General features: G+C 32.5%; 1 protein-coding gene across 1 annotated transcript in view; it reads right to left on the bottom strand.

The window, feature by feature from the left end:
- The window catches only part of DOK5 (docking protein 5), a 145,196-nt gene that overhangs the window by 70,749 nt on the left and 55,022 nt on the right, over positions 1-19,425 (bottom strand). Inside the window, exon 2 of the mRNA XM_051976618.1 lies at positions 13,121-13,228. Within this exon, the coding sequence (XP_051832578.1) occupies positions 13,121-13,228 (108 nt within the window). The remainder of the gene's footprint in view (positions 1-13,120; positions 13,229-19,425) is intronic.

Raw genomic sequence — 19,425 nt, 5'->3', positions numbered from 1 at the left:
AGGGTCACTTTTAAGAGGTGGGTTGCCCTTAGTGTAACCTTATCAATCAAACTTCTTTCAACCAAATGCTGGAAATATAAAAAGCTACTACAAGTAGCAAGTAAATTCATTTATTTAGAAAAAAAAAACAAAAAGTGAAAAAGTGAAACAGATTAGAATATGTCAATATATATATAAGTAAATTAATTTCTTAGCTGAAAGTGAAATAATATGGCAGATAAAACCACGCAAGGGAGGCAGATAATATTTAACAAAGTCTTTTCTAGGTACACTCTAGAAAGAAAAGCCAGAACAAGACACAAATTAAAGACTTCGCCTCTTTTATATGTCTAGTGCTTTGCTTTCCATGGGTCTCTTCCAAAGTATATTTCTAGAACCATACATATCATTCACCCAAGAAGCTCTGGAATCCATTCCTTAGTAAATTACATTTGGCTCACAAAATTACAGTGAGCTGAGCATTTTTTCCTGCCAATCTAGAGTCACAATTAACTCTGACACAACAGCTCAAATATGGTTAGAAGTCTAGGCTATATATAAATGGGGAAGATGAAACTAAGAAAGTTTATTGATTTGTCCAGAATTACACAGCTAATTAGTATTTGAAGAAGGTCTGAAAGACTCTGACTCCTAGGCTAGGATTCTTTCTACTTTGCTATCTAGCTGGGATATAAATGTAAATGAGGTTCTATCTTGTTATGTGGAATAATAAAAGATTATTTATATAAATAATTATAGCAGTATAAATAAGGACAAAACTCAGAGGCAACAAATGTTTGCTCAGTCACAATAGAAGAAACTGGTACCATTTTATCAAGGTAAAGTACTTGTTTTCTATTAACAATCAGTAAACTACAAAATTGGGTGTTGAAATGTGCCATAATAATATTAATTACATTAGGAGGTAGTTTTCTCTAATTGAGTCAGGAGAAAATATTTTATAGGGGAGTTCTGCTTGGGTTGGGTTTTTTGTTTGTTTTTGTTCTTCTTGTTGTTTTGGAGAAAGAAGCGATTTTTTGAAAAATATATATGTTTGAAAAGAAAAATATCATGAAAAATTTTGTTTGAAAACAGATAAACAAGTTTTGCTATAAAATTATCTCTGTGACATTAAACAACTATAGATTTGAGGAAACCAGTCTTAGAAAAATGAAAATTCAATGCAGCCATATTAAAAGGAAAGTAGAAAAGTGGGGGAGGGAGAAATTTACAGGCAGTTTCTCTAATAAAGGCTTCATTTCTCAAAGATGTAAAAACAGAGTCAAATTTATAAAACTACAAGATATTCCTCAATTGATAAATGGTCAAAGGACATGAATAGGCAGTATTAAAAAAAAAAAAGAAATCAAATCTATTTATGTTCATATGAAAAAATGCCCTAAATCACTATTGATTAGAAAAATGCAGATTGAAACAGCTCTGAGGTTACAATTCACATCTGTCAGATTGGTGAATAAGACAGAAAAGGAGAATGACAAATGTTAGAGAGAACGTGGAAAAATTGGGACAATGGACTGTTGGTGTAGTTCTGATGTGATTCAATCTTTCTAGAGGGCAATTTAAAATTATGCCCAATAGACTATAAAACTGCAGAGAGGCATCTAGGTGGCACAGTAGATAGAGCCCTGGCCCTGGTGACAGAACAACCTGTGTTTAAAAAAAAATTCGACCTCATATACTTCACATTTACTACTTTGTGACCCTGGACAAGTCATATAACCTTGATTGCCTCACAAAAGCAACCAAAAATAAATAAATAAAAATTGTGCATACTCTTTGATCTAGCAATACCTCTACTAGGTATGAATCCCAAAGAGATTTTTAAAAAAAGGAAAAAAAACCTAAATGTACAAAAAATAGTTATAGCAGCTCTTTTTGTATTGGCAAAGAACTGGAAATTGAGAGGAACCTCATCAATTGGGAAATGGCTGAACAAGTTATGGTATATGATTTGCGATGGAATGCTACTGTGCTATAATGGTTTCAGAAAAGCCTGAAAAACTTATAAAAATTCATGCACAGTGAAGTGAGAAGGACCAGGAGAATATTATACATAGTAACAGAATAACATAGAAACATAGTTTGCATGATTTCACAAGTATTTATAATTATCAAATTTCTTTCCTTTCCAATAGGGAGAGGGAGAATGGAGTGAGAGAACTTAGAACTGATTTTTAAATAAATGCAAAAAATGAAATTATTTCAAAAGAAAAATCAAATTACAGATCACTAAAAAGAAATGAAAATATTCATGATGAGGATAAGTTCATGGCAGCATATAATTAGGATAACATGTGAGAAAATATAAGAATAATAAGTTACATTTATATAATGCTTTAAGTTTTGCAAAATGATTTACCAACATTTCATTTTATCCTTAAAACAATCCTAGGAGATAGAACTATTGTTATTCTGGTTTTGTTGATAGAAAAACTAAAGTAGAGTGAGGTAAGTGATTTCCTTATGGTCACAATGATCATTAGAATCTAAGGATGAATTTGAACTCATATCTCCTGGCTCTAATATCAGCACTCAATCCATAAAAAAATAAAGATGTTTAAGACAGAAAAAGGTGAGCCAATCAGGTAGCAAGAATGGAAACACTTTATTGATATCTCTGAAATAGTAAAGCAACTTAAGGAAATCACCCAAGCTAGTTGTGTAGTTGTTCTACAGAAGCTTTACAGGAAAAAAATTGACAAGAATCAAACAAGAAGAGAAGGTTTCAAGGAACTGAAATATTTCTCATCTAGATAATAATACAAATCCACAGAAGATTGTGATTACCCAAATCAAGACCAACAGTACTGTGTAACTCTTATTTCCATAACTTAACATTAAGTAAATATCATGCAAACTGATATATCTATGACACAAATATAATTGCCTGATTTAAGTCCTTCACTGGGCTTGAATTTTGGAGGTGGGGATTGTAGGTGAAAAATCACTTATCCTATTTACATATATTGACTTTTCTTTGAATAAATTGACTGGTCATTATAGTCAAAATGGTCAATCAATTAGCCCTATTTGGTTTCAATTTGCATGGCAAAATTTCTCAATTCTAAATATTTACAAACTGAAGTATAACAAGAATAATCATAAGCCTTTAATTTACATTTCTACAGATTTCTGTAGCCCAATTCCAATATGCTTTTAATTATATCAACCATGTCTCTTGAAATTCTTCACATATCCCTGCTCTAGGTCAAAAACAAAAACCAAAAAATCAACTATGATGGGCTCTGCTTTGAAATAATCTTCCAAGCTGAGAGAGAACTGATATAAATTTCAAGCTAGGTGTATTATGCAGTGGATATTTTAACAAGGAACCTCATAACATTTTTATGAAGAAAAGGGTAATTGGACTTTTCTGCTTGGCTGCAAAGGGCAGAACTAGGAACAATTTGTGGAAGTTTCAAAAAAGCAAAGTAAGAAGAAATGCTTAATAATTAGAAGTACTCAAAATGGTGCTTGATGAGGTAGAGCAGGATTTCTTAAACCTTTTATGCTTATGACCCCCTTTCACTTAATACATTTTTACATGACCTATGGTATATAATTATATAAAATAGGTATACAAATCAAACATTCATTGATAATAAGTCACAATTTTGTGACCATACATTGATTCACATTCACATACATTCACATTATGTGATACCATATGGGGTCAAAAAAAAAAAAGCAGCTTAAGAAGCTGAGAGGCAATAGATTTCCTCTTTATAGAGGCCTTTAAGGAAAGTTTTCTTGCCATTTTATCAATTGTCTTAGAGAGGATTCTATTTCAAGTACATGTTGAATTAGAGATTCTCTCTAGTCCTGCCCAACTAATTCCATTATTTGGTATTTAAAGCTATTCACAACTTTGCCCTTTCCATCTTACTTTTCTTTCAACACATTACAAGGTCTGTTTTCCAAGATAATTAGAAGAAAAGGAAAAGAGCCTATATGTTCTAAAATATTTATAGCAGCTCTCTGTGGTAGGAAACACCTAAATTGAGGTCATATCTATCAGTTTTGGAATAGCTGAATAAGTTGTGGGATATGATCATGATAGAATACTACTGTGCTATAAGAAATGATAAGCTCAATGATCTTAAAAAAAAAAAAAAAAAAAAACATGGATAGACCTGAAAAAATAATAGCATGAAGTGAGAACCAAGAAAATGTTACATACTGACAGCAATATTGTTTTAAGAACAAAGAATTAATTTTGACTATTATAAACACCTAAGTTGACTAAAAAGGACCTACGAAGGAAAATGATAAATAGAAATATAGAGAAAATGATTTTACACATACATACACACACATATATGTAGGTAGGTAGGTTTTGCATACACACACATTTATGTCTAATAATAGCCATCTTGGGGATGGGAGGAAGAAGGAAAAAAAGGAAAAAAAAATTTTGTAATAGTTTTATTATACATTTAAAACCAATAATAAGTTGTACATAACAGATTTATAATTTCATGTGTAATCATCTCTTTTTTTTCTATTCTACCATGTTATGAAAATGTTTGCTTTATTTCTTAAGTGCAGAATAAATAAATAAATTTTTTTTTTTAAAAAACAACACAAAATTGAATCAAAGGGGTTCAGGATGAAACAGCTGGCAGAAAAGGGGAAAAAATCACTGTCCTCCACATATTCCATAGTCCATCCTTAATGATCTTACTTTTCCTCCCAAAAGCTCCATTTCCCATCTCTTTGACTCCATGAGTAGAATGCTTACTCTATTCACTTCCTACTCTTATAATCCCTGGATTCCTTTAAGTTAACCACAAAATGCATCTATCTACTATAATGTATGAAATGAACAGAAAAAAAATTAAAAATAGGCATATTATCCAGCAAATAGTATATCTAACAAAAATAACAGTGCTTGCAGATACACTATAATGTAGTATTCTCATAAAATGAATACATAATCTAGTATTTCTATCTTAAGTTTTGACTATATCTAGAAAGAGTTTGGAAGCATACCACGCATTAGTAATTCAGATGTGACAGATTCCGATCCAGCATGCTCTTCGTGCAAGTTGTTTCCTTTTAACATGATTTTTCAGTTGCTTAACAGGGATATTGAAGTTAGCATGGCAACAGATTAGACTTGACACAAACTGTTCATCAGATGGGCCAAAGCACTCTGTAACACCTGCTGTGCACTGATCAAAAAGTCTTCTATCAAGCCAACGTCCTGCTGTGCTTTTAGGAAAAGAGTCTAGACTAGAAAGAAAAATGCAATTGAGGCATGGAAGAAAGGAAGAGATAAGGAGGAAGAGAAAATCTCTAGACTACATTATATCTCATTAAATATCATTTTAGAATCACAGATCAAGTGCTATATGGGAGCTTAAAAATCAACTTATCTTACAAAATAGGAAACAGACCACACAGATAATAGTAATAGTAAGAGCAAAGTCAGACTGTAGACCCAGGTTTTCTGGCTCCAAAATTCAGTACTCTCTGTACTACCTTCCCTTCATATCCTAGGCTTTATACCTTTCTTTTTAGGGAAAAAATTGACAATTAAAAGTTGTGATGACTAATATCAGAAGAATGAGATGATAAAATTAAATAGATACTTTTGTTTTCCTGAATGATCTCTTTGTCCTTACCAGGTAGTGCACTGATGATGATTCCAGAATAAGTCATTACCTAAAGCCAGGCAAAGAACTGAATTACTTCAATGCCTAGTTTTCAGAAATTTTATTGAACAGTGAGGGCACCCAAGATATGTTAAAGTACCACTAAAATTTTTTAAGTTTAAATTTAATTAAAATTTAATTTTTAATGTTCAGTGAACCAGTGATTCATATTCATACTATCACCCTAATAATATACAACTAATCTATAAGGATTTGGTAATATTTTCAATTTTCTTTGTCCCTAAAAACAAAATAAAAATAGTTTTTTTCATAGTTCCTGACATATAACAGGCACTTAAGAAATGCTTATTTCTTCCTTTCTTTTCACTTTTTCAAGAAATTTTCATATTTATTAATTCATTTTTTGCAACAAACCTTGAAGGTAGGAAGAAGGATGATTATTTGCATTAAATGAAGAAATAGTTATCCAAATTCCCATTTGAGAAATGAGGATGTGTATAAGAGGACCTATTGTTATCTCTTCCATATTCAAGCAGAAAAGAAATCCCAATAACTGTCTCATCAGTTTGGTTTTACTTCAATTGAAATAGTTGGCTTTGATTTTAATGTGATTTCATTTTCTGGGGTTTTTAAATAGTATTTTATTTTTCCAAATACACGTAAAGATAGTTTTCAACATTCATTTTTATAAAACTTTGTGGTCCAAATATTTCTCCCTTCCTTCTCTCTTCCTCCTTCCCAAGACAGCAAGCAATCTAATATAGGTTAAATATGTTCAATCTTTTAAATATAATTCCATTATATTGTGTAAGAAAAATCTGATCAAAAGAGGAAAAAATGAGAAAAAAAGTAAAAAAAAAAAAAAAAAAAAAAAAAACAACCAAGCAAAACAACAATAAAAGGTGAAAATACTATGCTTCAATCAATATTCAGTCTCCACAGTTCTCTCTCTCTGGATGAGGATGGCATTTTCCATTACAAGTCTATTGGAATTGCCTTGAATCACTACATTGTTGAAAAGTGCCAATTCCATCATAGCTGAACAGTATGATTTGATTTTCAGTCATCAGTCATTTTGAGAATTAAAAAATGTAAGCTTAAATAATAAAAATTACAAAATCTAGAGCCACCCAAATGATCCCACAGAAATTACTTCATTTATACAATGGACAAATTGGACTTGATAAACTCTTAAAGTTCCCTGAAGGGAAAGAAGGAGGGAGAGAAGAAGGAAGAAAAGAAGGAAGGGAAGAAGAAATGGAGTAAGGGAGGGAGAGAAGAAGGAAGAAAGGTAGAAAAGGAAAAGAGGTAGGAAGGAAGAAATGAACAAAGGAAGGAAGGAAGGAAGAAGAGGAGAAAGGGGAAAAAAGACAGGAGGGAAGAAAGGAAAGAAGAAAAGAGGGAGGAAGAGAGGAACAAAGAAAAGAAAAGAGGAGAGAAGAAAGAAAAGAGCTTTTGTTAAGCTCTTCAAAAGTACTAAGTACCTGTCTAAGCATTAGTATCTTAAAAGTGATTAAAATCACTGATATTACATATCTAATCCACTGCAATGCCTAGATATGTGATTTTGGACAAATCACTTCCTTTCCCTAGACTTAGTTTCCTGTCCTAAATCCCATAATCCTAAAAAAATAATTGACATTTTCATACTACTTTCAGATTTTCAAACTTTCACTCATAACAATGTAATGGGAGTAAATAATTATAGGTAATTTACAGAAGAGAAAAGTAACATTTTGCAACTGACCTTAAAATATATAATGAGTAAATATTACATAAAGGATTAGAAAACGGTCTAATAATCTTTCCACAGCATATGCCATAACTCTATAAGTCATTTCTATGAAAGGGCCATGAAAATTGGCAAGACAGCTTAAGAAAAGTAAAATTAATTAATACAATACTATGAAGCATCTTAAAAGATATTTCTTAGAAAGTTTACAAATTTTGTAACTTTTCAGTTTATCTTTTATATTTGAAAGCTTTAAAAATATAATGGATTCATAGGCATTTGGTCTTAGTGATTTGTAAAAGGTGAATGCTGTGTCTATGATGGACAAAATTTTGCCTTTGTTTGCTTTTTTTTCCTTTCAAGAAGGAAATTTGTCCATCTGGCTATCTATCTATTTATCTAGTACTGACTTCTCATTTTTTTTTTTTGAAAATGAGAATTATATAAACTACAGAAAAATATAAATTAGAATAAACTCTGACATTTTGTTCTGGTGTCCTACAAATAACCTCTGTATTTTATGAACAAGCTTTATAAATTATAAGACTATGGTTAAAAATGTATTTCTAGGAGGTCTTCAAATTCCTACTATGCCCTCAAGAGATTACTACTAAGTGCATCAGATTGGCAAAACTAAATAGGATGAATCTGTTGTTGAGGTTCATGAAGGGCTTTGAGGTTTAATGTAGATAATTTCTGCTTTCTAATGCTTTTGAACTTTGGTTAATGGAGATTACACATGAAAGAAAATGTGCCTGTCTACATTCCCCAAAGATTTACATGCATAAATTCAAAGATTGGGACATATTCTAGACAAAATGCGTGAATGCTAAATGACAGAAAAATCCAGTTTTATGGCAAGTTCCTGGAGAGATTTAGGGTGAAAAGCAGGGAAAAGAATGTCTTTGGGTTGGTGATTCTTTCAGGACTCCTTCAAAATCACACCATTGCTGTTGTTCAGTCCTTTCAATGTCTGTGACTCTTTGTAACTCGATTTGGAGTTTTCTTGCCCAAGATCCTGGAGAGGATTGCCATATTCTTCTCCATTTTCTTTTTGCAGATGAAAAAACTGAGGCTAGTAGGGTTGAATAGTCTGCCCAAGGTTATACAGCATATAAATATCTGAGGGTATATTTGAACTCAGGAAGATGAGTTTTATTGACTCCAGGCTCAGTGCTCTATTGCAATATCAAGTTGTTCATTCAAAAATCACATAGTTAAAGGTTTTATCCTGTTATGGGCAACAAAACAGAGACTCACAGTTAATACTAAGAGAACAAGACAAGCATGTTATCTTAAAGTAAAGAAAGAGTGGAGGAAATAGTGACCTTGTATCTTGATTTCCATAGACAGGAATAATAGAATTTCCATCAAAGAAACGCCCTCTACCAATTCAAAAGTGAACCTAATCTGTAGTTCCTGGTCTTTAAAGAGTTGCCAGAGTCATTAAAAAGTGACTTGACCATAACCCTCCAGTTCAGTAATGTCAGAGATAGGACTTAAGCTGGTCTTTCCAATACTAAAGATTAACTACCCATTATTGCTTATCAAGACCTAAAAACACAATGTAAGCCCAGTTTTTCCTCTTTGAGAAAACCAGAGACTTGAAGAAAAGTACTTTATCTTATTAATTTAATACATTTTCCTAAAATGAAAGAAAATAGGTGAAACTAACTTGATAGCCTCAGGCATAATATCAAAACTGGAGATTGGACATTTAGAGAAAAGAGTATTAAGCTAATGGGAAATCATACACATGGTCTTCAAATATCTGATGAATTGTGTGGAAAAGGAATTATATTCATTCTCTATAGCTCCAGAGAGCAGAATTCAAATCACTGAATAGAAATAATGAGGCATACTCTGACTCGATTTAAGGAAGAACTTTCTTATAATTAGTGCAATTTCACAAGAAAATGGAAGGCATCTTGGGTAAGGGATGCCTCATGAGTAACTCCCATCACTGCAGTTATTTAGGATCATAAATTTATAGCTGTAAAGGGCATCATATGTTATGTAACTCAATTACCTAGAGCAGAGCCAAGTCACTATTTATAGGGACTGCAATGTAGGATTTTGAATAAGATTTAGACAAGATATCCACCAATATTATCTTCTAATGTAAACAAATATTCATTAAGTACACAATATAAGTACACTAAAATAAGAACAACAAAAATAATTAATAATGATAATAATGAACTTTAAAATTTGCAAAGCAAAACTGACACAAATAGAAAATAAGTGAATTGCACAAAAGTTATTTAGCATTTATGTGTCTGAGGTCATATTTAAACTCAGGGCTTCTTGACTTCAGATCCAGCTCTGTCCATTGCACTGAGCCATCTGGCTACCTCAGACACTAGAGTTTCAAATGCAATCAAAAATAATATCTATTATGCAAGGAGCTTGAGAAAATAAGATGTACAAATTTAACCAAATATAAGATATGAAAAAAGTACACAAACAATTATGACAATCAAATGTTACAAAAAGAAAACAGGCTCTCAGAAATCAAACTTCCCCAACATTTTGGCTAGTAGTCATTCAACAAACTTTGCAAAATTGAAAAGATCCCCCATGGGAAGTGGCACCTTAGATAAGCCTTGATAGAAATCAGTGAGGTTTCAAAGATGTATCACCAAAGAAGGAATCCATCAACAAAAATTTATCAAGTATTTACTATGTATGTGCCAATTATTATGTTTAGCACTAAAATTATAGAGACAAAAAAAAATTCTAATATTTCAGGAGCTCTTATTCTAATGGAGGAGGCAATAATTATGTGGATAATTATACACATACAACATACATACAAATTAATAAAGAGTAATCTTAGAAGGGACAGCATGAGGGCTTGGAAAGTACCCCTGAAGAAGATGGATTTGAACCAAGTCATAAAGGAAGCCAGGCAAATAAAGAGATGAAGAAGAGAAGAAGATTCCAGGTGTGGGAAACCAGCCACTGCAAAGAGCCTGAGATTGGAAATGATACATCATGTGTGAGGAACAACAAGTAAGACAATGCAGCTAGATCATTAAATATGTGGAGAGTACCAAGAAATAAGATTCTTGAAAAGATGGGAACAGTTTAAGTTATAAAGATCTTAAATAGCCCTTCAAAGGAATTTTTTATTTCATCCCACAGGGAATAGAATACCACTAGAATTTATATAATAGGGAAATGGTATTACAGATATACACTTTAGGAAAATCACTTTGGCAACAGGATGGAGGGGAGACAATTGTGGAGAGAACTGAGGTAAGACAACTTTTACAATAGTTTAGGTGAAAAGTGATGAAAGCTTGAACAGTGGCTGTATACAGAGAGACAAGGTTATATATAAAAGATGTTGTAAAGGTAGAAATAAGATTTGTCACTAGATTAGAAAAGTCATATGAGAATGAAGAATTAAGGATAGCATCATGGTTGTGAGCCTAATTGGCTAGGAGAATGATAGTGCAATCAACAATAATAGGAAAGAAAAGGAGGGGGATAATTTTAGGGGAAAGAGTTTTGTTTTGGATATGTTCAACTTTGAATTCCTGCAAGATAACCAGTTTAAGATGGACAAAAGGCAGTTGCTGATTTCAAACAGCAGCTCAGAAGAGAGTGTGGAGGGTGGGATTTTTGTATCTGAGAATCATCTGCATAAAGATTTTTATGAGATATCTATAGAAATTTATGAGATATCTAAATGAAATAGTACTGATGGAACTAGGAAGCGGGCCTATGCCAAATTATGGGGGCACACCTATGAGTAGGGATGGAGCATAGATAATGAGTCCATGAAAGAGAATGAGAAGAAGCTATCAGACAGGAAGGGGAAGAACAAGGAAACAGCAGTGTCAGAGAGAATACCCAGAAGAAGAATGCAATCATCATTGCCAACTGCTGCAGAGAGACTGGGAAGATTGAGAAAAGACTATTAGATTGGTTAATTAAGACATCATTGGTAACCAAGGAGAAAGCAGTTTCAGTTGAATGATGATATTAAAGTCAGAGGAATTAGGCAAGAATAAGAGGAGAGGAATCTGAGATAACTAGCATAGCCATTTTTCTCAAAGAGTTGTGCTAAGAAGGAGAGAAGAAATATAAATTGATATCTAATAGAAAGATATTGTTGGCTTTTTTCTGATGGGTGAGACATGGGTGTGTTTGCATTCCAAGCATGAGAAATAACTTATGCAAAGCATGGAGACACAGAATGGAATTTTGAGTTCCAGGAATAGCCAGTCAATCAGTTTGGAGACAACAGGGAGTATAAAAAGGAACTAAGTCTGGAAAGGTTCGTTGGAGCCAGATTGCAAAGGCTTTTAATTGTCACACTAAGGAATTTACACATTCTCTTGGAGGCAAATCTTGGATTCTATGATTCACTCATAGAGTGCACAGTATAATCTAATTACCATTTGATGGCTCTAAATGGTAAGCTGATCCCATGGTGGTTCCATGTGTTTAGTTGTACACCATGGTTCCATAGTTAAAGAAAATAGAACAATCCTATGCATATAAGCCTATCTAAAAAAATTTATTCACATTATTAGGAAAACTCAAGCTCCAATTTTGAGTCAAAAAATCAATCTTCACGTATCAACCTATAGAAATGAGTTTCAGAAGATGATTTCAATCTCAGGTTATTCAGATCCTTGCTAGCCACAGTCACTTGAAAAGCATAATTCTATCACTAGACGCCAGATATTCACCAACACGTTCCTAGATCATTTGGCTTAACCAGGGACTCCACAATTCCCTTCCACTTGTACTACAGCTATGAGATATGGATTAAAGATTTTCCTGGTTCCTCTCTTTCCCCCTTCTTCCTTCCAAGTAATCTATTTACTATCAAAATAAGACATAGGGCAAAATTGACCAGGGAGCTACTTCAAATATGGCCTAAGATTGTACTGAATCTATCTTTGAAGATTCATGTGTCCTGTTTTTGAATGTATCCTCAACTTGGTTCTCCTTCTCACCCCACCCCCAACATACAGATCTCTAACATCAATATTATCATTGCTATTTTGCTATGGTTCCATTCAGAATCCCAGTGATTCTGAACTGTTGGTTTTGTTTTCTGTCCAGCTCTCTTCCATTCATCTCAGCCCCATCTTCCCAGTATTGTGATCTCTTTACCCTGCCTCTCTACTATATTTCTCTGAATAGAATGGATATCTATTGCTAGAAGACTGACCTTATCTTATGATAATGATATATAATGATGACAATGATGGGTAACAATATCAGACTTAAAGATTTGCAACAAAAATTACAAATATTAACTTATTTGATCTTTATAGAACTCTAGGAAGTAGGTATTAGTATTATCCCCATTTTTTAGACAAAAGTAAAGTTACTAGTCTAGAGTTGCACAATTAGTAAGTAGCTGAGATTAAATTCTAACACATCTTTCTTACTTTAGGCCCAGTGTTCAACCTGCTATACCACCAGCCACCTTAAAAAAAAAAAAAAAAATATATATATATATATATATATATATGTTATATTTAACTTTCTTTGTACATGTTGCTTCCTTTCAAATGAATGTAAACTCACTGAGGGCACAGCTTTATTTTTTTATATTCTCAGAAGTACAGGCCCTAGAATATGATGATGAGTGCTAAATAAATGCTTATTGATTTGTTGTCTTCAACCTCATTACCCCAAACATCTATTAAAGTCATTTCTTCTGTTGTTATTTTTTTTATATTAGCGAGGGGTTAGTTTGAAGTTTTAAACTCTAAGTTTATTGAAGCAAATCAAACTTTACCTTGTGGTAACACCTAAAATACGCTGCCCGCTCATCTGAAAATTTCTCCAATCTTTTTGGACCTTTGCTTGAAGCTTTCTTGAACACTAGCCAGCATCTTTGATAAATCTGGAAATAAAGACAAGAATTAGACACTTTGACTAACACCACTATTAATGGCCTTTGCATTATATTATTTTCTGTGTTAAGTTTATCTCTAATTATTCACATAGACATAAATGGAATTCAGTAGCCCGCACACTAAAAAAAAAAAAATTAAAGGGAGTTTTAGAGGCAAAATTGTCCAATTTCTTCACGTTGATAGGAAAGAAACATTTTTGATAAGTTTAAAGGAAACGTGTGAAAACAGAAAAAGGGAAATTATTAGTAATAATTTAGAATGAGTCATAAGTCCCTTTATTATAAGCAACTCAAATGTCACAAATGCAAGACAATATTGAATAATCTCATATTTTAAAGGATTGATCCTATCAATGTATGTATGTCTACACATTCACCCTTTACACACATGCACTTATACATGGCGGAAAAGTCTCCTTTGGCATAGAAACTTCTTATGCCAATGCTAAAACAACTAGTCTGTAATTTATATTCCTAGAAAATTCCTAGAATGCTGAAAGAGATGATCTGCCCAGGATAACATAGCTAGTATGTGTCACAAGTAGGACATAAATCCAATTCTTCTTGATTGCAAATCATGGAAATTTTCAAATAATAAGAATATTATATAAAAGGTTATAACTGTTAATAAATGTTCCTTATAACAGGTCTAATGGAAGAATCATTATTCCCATTTTAGATGTGATTAACAACAATTACTTTACTTACCTAATTAAAGTATTTAGTAGTATACAGTAGTAAAGTATATTAATTGGATTCAGTCTTTCTGAATTATAATACCTCACAGGGTTATTTGAGAAATGTGTTTCTCAACCTTAAAGGCATGGGTAGACTGAGCTCTTCTTTCTTGAAAGCAATGTCAACCCATTTTAATGCAAGTATTGGAATATGGATGGGAAGCTAAGTGATGCAGTGAATAAAGTGCTGGCCTTGCAGTTAGAAGGACCTGAGTTCAAATCAGACCTTAGGACACTGGCTCTATGACTATGGGCAAGTCACTTAACCCTTTTGATTTTGATTTTCTCATCTATACAATGATCTGGAGAAGGAATTCATTTTAGTATCTTTGCCAAGAATAACCCAAATTGGATTCAAAAATAGTTGGACATAATTGAAACAACTGAACAATAACATTGTATATGCATATGTGTGTCTATTTGATGTTTTTATTACATGAATTCATGAAAAGTCTGCAATTTTTTAAATATGGGAAACAAATTTGAAATAACCTCTGCCAATGGATATCATGAAGTAACCTGTCTATGATTTAGCAGAGAAGTCCCAGGGAGTTGCATGAGACATGAGAAGTTAATTGACTTGCCAGGGACACATAGCTAATAAATTTCAGAGAAAATATTTGAACCCAGTTCTCCTTGATTTAAAGTCTATCACACTATCCATGATGGTGGTGGTGGTGGCAAAGATGATGGTGATGAAGAAAAATAATGTGATAATGCTCTCCACTGCATGTTATAATGGGAATGGAAATAAAAGACAAAAGGAAAGGAATACCTATGGAGGTTTACTCAATGCTAATCTCATGCTTGCTATCTAACAGACATATGGCATGAGGAAGAATTTGAAGTCAGAAGAAATTAGTTCAAATATTGATTCTGACTTACTAGCTATGTTACCATGGGTGAGTTCCTTTCTCTCTTTGAGACTGAGTTTCATCATTTGTAAAATGAGCCCATTTGAATAGACAAAACATCTCTAAAGTCCCTTCCCTTTCTAATCCTGTAAATTCATATCTACTGCATGATAAACCTGCCCTTCCATAGTCCCAGAGTAGGAGAGGGAATAAATCAAAATGAACCAGTGAAGCAGAATTCAAATCCTTTTCAATGTCAGAAGCCAACCACGTAAATTACTATTGTTTCACGTATATTCAAAATATATAAAATATAATGTTTCAATTGTTTTAAAATAAAAACTAAAACCAGAATTTCTATTTTTGAGTTGTGCTATTCATAATCAACAGGAGAGTGTTATAGGATCATTTCTACCCTCCAAATCTCCAACTAATAAAAGTTTCCCCTTAATTCTGTTTCATATTCAAGAAAGGCACAAATTAATTCTGTGATCATGACATACTGTCCATCTGGGAATGCTGATAGCATTCTGCCCAACAAACAACACCAGACTGTCCAGAGATCATTTTAGAACAGCATTGTGCGAAATACTATTCTGAGAACTTGCCAGCACAAACTAAGTCAGTAATTTAATTCTTGCTGCTTACTTAGGGTAACCTTTCCAATGCCATGTGCTAACAAATCATTTTCTTTTCATTACAAGAAAACTAGAAGAAATAAGTCATGAGGAGATTCATAAATTATTAACAGTTTCTAAGTTTCATTTTAAGGAATCACCCCACAAGTTACAATGATGAAAATAAAATAAGTAATTCATTTAATTTAGATCTGAAAGAGACTTCACTATGCCTCCTCTTTAAAATTAAAGTATAGAAGTAGATAAAATAACTCCTTATTTTAAAGAGGAGGCATACTGAGGTTAAGAAAGAAGAAATGACTTGACCAAATTTAAAAAGGAAATAAATAACAGGATGAAAATTCTAACCCAGGTCTTTTAGATTCAAATTGAGTACTCTCCCCTTTATATTATGGTGTCTGCTCAAGAAAGAACACTTTTAGAATGAATGGTGCCTGACATCTTTTATCATGGATAATAAATTTAAGTACCAATAACATTATACCAGTTTTGATAGATAAAGTCAATCAAAAAACTGAGTTATAATGCAACATTGATGAAGCTAGGATAAGGATGTAGCATAAGCACTTCAAAGAAAGGGCAAGCAAAAAAGGAAAAAAAAGCTACCCAAGCAAGATATGCCTTAGTCATTGAAGAAAACCTTAAAGATTATAAGATTTAGAATTGGACATAATATTATAAATATTTTTATCCACCTACTTTCCTTTTACAAATTTCTGAATGAGACTCATAAAGCTAGAGATTTGCCTGAGAAAAGACAATTAGTAAGTATCAGATCTGAGACTAGAATCTAGATTGAATTAAAAAGTCATTTTAAAACTAATTTTGAACTGAAAATTCCCTGGCAAACTTCTGCATATTAAGAAGGATTTTAATCTGCTTACATTAGTATTTTCCTTATATTCAACTCAATGATAAGGCAAAAGAAGTCATACCAAACAAGTGACAATGTACCGGCAAGAGCTCAACCTGTACAATGAGTGTTTTGGAATAAGTAGAGATAACATAGTGTAGTAGGCAGCATGCTGGATATGAACAAACATGATTCTATTAAAAAATAAGCACTAGACTCGAAGTTAATTGCAGGATCACTGAATATGAAAACCAGAAAAAAAAGGACGTTTTAAAATCAGTGAACCTGTTTAACCATTCATGGCTTTAAGTTTTGTTTTTGTTTTTCCTAATTGATAAAATAATTGATGAAAAAAAATAAAAAAATGATAAAATTGATAAAATAAAATTGATAAAATAATGGAGTTAAGTTCTAAGATCTTTAAAATCTTTTTCAATCCTAAATCTAAAATCCTACAAAGACAGAAAACATGGAACTGAATATGGGTTCTGTGATACTAATGGGCAAGTCTCTTCCAGTTTCTGAGATTGTTACATTATTTGTAAAATGGAAGGGAGGAAATCCACTAAACAATCTCTTAACTAATTGCCTTTTACATCCAAATCCAATGATCTCTAAGGTTCTAAACTACCAGTTTGTGAGATCCTGAACTGACTTTATTATTTAGTCTAGTATAAGAAAATTGAATGGAAATGGAGCATTTAAAATGTCTGCAGTCCTAAGATTCTATAAATACTATCAAAGCCTTGTTAGAGGATTAGATGAAAGGCAACCAACCCTCAATGACCAAATTCAGTACCAACCACTGTATGCAGTAACACAAAAAGAAAAGTCAGGCTGAAATATCAATTTCTTTACCTATAAATCTTAGTTTGATCAATTAACAAAAGTAGCATTCAAATCTAACCCTAAAAAGAGAAGAAAAGCAAATATATGTTTTATATCACATGATTTCCAAGTGCCCCCGCTTTCTTATGTTTAATACAGCAAAGACTAAAACAACACCTAGGAATGAAAATGTTGATGGCTTGACACTAGATTATCAATGATTTTAAGGAATACTTCAGTTTTGACTTCTAGGTATACTACATTCTCTGATCCAGTTCATCAACCTACTAAAGACCATTCTATTCTCCATTAAAAATATATTTTATAACCTTTAAGAACTGCTTTGCTTGACATCAAAATCCTGCCTTTTTTGGCTGCTTTCCTTGAAAAAGAATCATCTGGAAGGTTTACAAGTTTTTCTAGTGCCAAGTAACAGCTGAACCTATCAAGAATTTATTTACTTGGAATTTTCTCAGTTTAGCAGCAAGTCAACAAATGATTTCTACAACAGAATTAGAAATTACACTTTTGGAAGCTTAGTAAAGAACTAATAAAGTTTGAGAAAATAAAAACAGAACTTTGGGGAAAAAATTGTAAGAGAAGAAGAGAAAGGAAGGAAGGGTAAAAAAGAAATGAGAAATTGGGAAGGGAAGGAAGAAATGCCCTTTTATTGTGACTGCAATGCAGAAGAAATATGATCCCTGGGAAACATATGATGAATTAATTTTACTGAGAAACAAATGACTGACAAGATTTAATGTGCTTTATTTCAACAGGGTAATGTGAATTTTATTGAAGAGATATGGGGGGATGGGGAGGAAGAATAGGAAACAAAGTAATTACTCTCTAATGAAATGTCAGCAACTAATGAACATGTAGGAAAGATAATTTAGTGATCAAAGGCCTTCTTACAATTCTAGAAATCGCACTATATAGCTGCCTCTTACACCTCTTAAAAATCCACTTTCTTTCTTAAAATAAAACTTTCTGCTGAAGAAACAAAGCATGTTTCTCAGATTCACCACGTATTCAATGAATAGTCATATTTTAATCAAGTTTTTATTGGGAGGGGAAGGGGAAGCTATTTCATGATTAATTATGAAAAGATTGAACAATAGATAGGGGACTACTTTTTCCATTCATAGAAACGAGAAAACAATACAGTAGAGAGAAAATCTGATAATTAGTCATAAGGTCAAATACATAAAAGTAGCTTTTTAAATGCTTTAGAAATACTCAGAGGAAGTTTATTACTACTATATGAAGAATTAACCTCTCCTGTTTCTTTTTTAATGTGCCATGTTCCATATCCAGGAGAAATTAATCTTAAAGATTACAATTATATAATACATGAGAGTACTTAGGTTATTACCTATGTTCAAAGAAGTATTGATTTCTTAAGTTATGCAATGCTCTCTAGTTTGGTAATTAGATCCTACTCTCCATATTTAAAAGAATAGTGTATCCACATTTGTTGTTGTAATTCATTATGAAGGTCTATTTTAACTAAATCAATGGATCACTTTCACTTTTCTATAGTCCATACCCATTTCTGATCCTATAAACATTGTGAGAAGGATAACGTCAAGTAGTAGTGGCTTACTGCTCCAAAGCATTCATTTTACCAGTCACCATAATTCAGTTATTCAAGAGCCATCTTTAACTCCTTTCTATTCCTTGCAGCCCACATCCAATTAGTTTCCAGATGTTGTCATTTCAGTCTTCACACTATTTTTTAGAACAATCCTCTTCTCTTCATTCATAGTGCCATTAACCAAGTTTGACATCCTCCTTATTTCTCACACTGACTATTAGAAAATCCTTTCAAGTGCTCCCTCAACTTCTTGTCTCTCCCCTTTCTAAGCCACTGTCCACAGAGCTGACAAATTAATATTCCATAACATCAGATTTAACAATATCACCCACCTATTTAAAAATCTTCAGTAGTCTTTTATTTGTCTCTAGGAAAAATATAAAGTCCTTAATTTGACCCCAAAATATTTCCACAATCTAGCTCCTACCTATTTTTCCTATTAGTGTATCTTATATAATTTCCCTTCACATACCTATACTAGCTAGTTGTTCAGTGTTCCTTCCCATGTCTCTATATATATTATAGTCAATGGTAAAATAAATCCCCATTTACCTCCACTTCTTTAAACCCCTAATTTCTCTCAAAGTTTGTTTTCAGGTACCACCTAGAGAGAGCCTTCCTGATATTTCTACTTATTGGTACTCACAAAAATGAAACCTAAACTGAAACAATGAAAAGCTA

The sequence above is a fragment of the Antechinus flavipes genome, chromosome 2 (assembly GCF_016432865.1).
Source record: "Antechinus flavipes isolate AdamAnt ecotype Samford, QLD, Australia chromosome 2, AdamAnt_v2, whole genome shotgun sequence".
Taxonomy (NCBI): domain Eukaryota; kingdom Metazoa; phylum Chordata; class Mammalia; order Dasyuromorphia; family Dasyuridae; genus Antechinus; species Antechinus flavipes.
The sequence above is the reverse complement of the archived record's forward strand: the minus strand, read 5'-3'. Positions and strand labels throughout refer to the sequence as shown.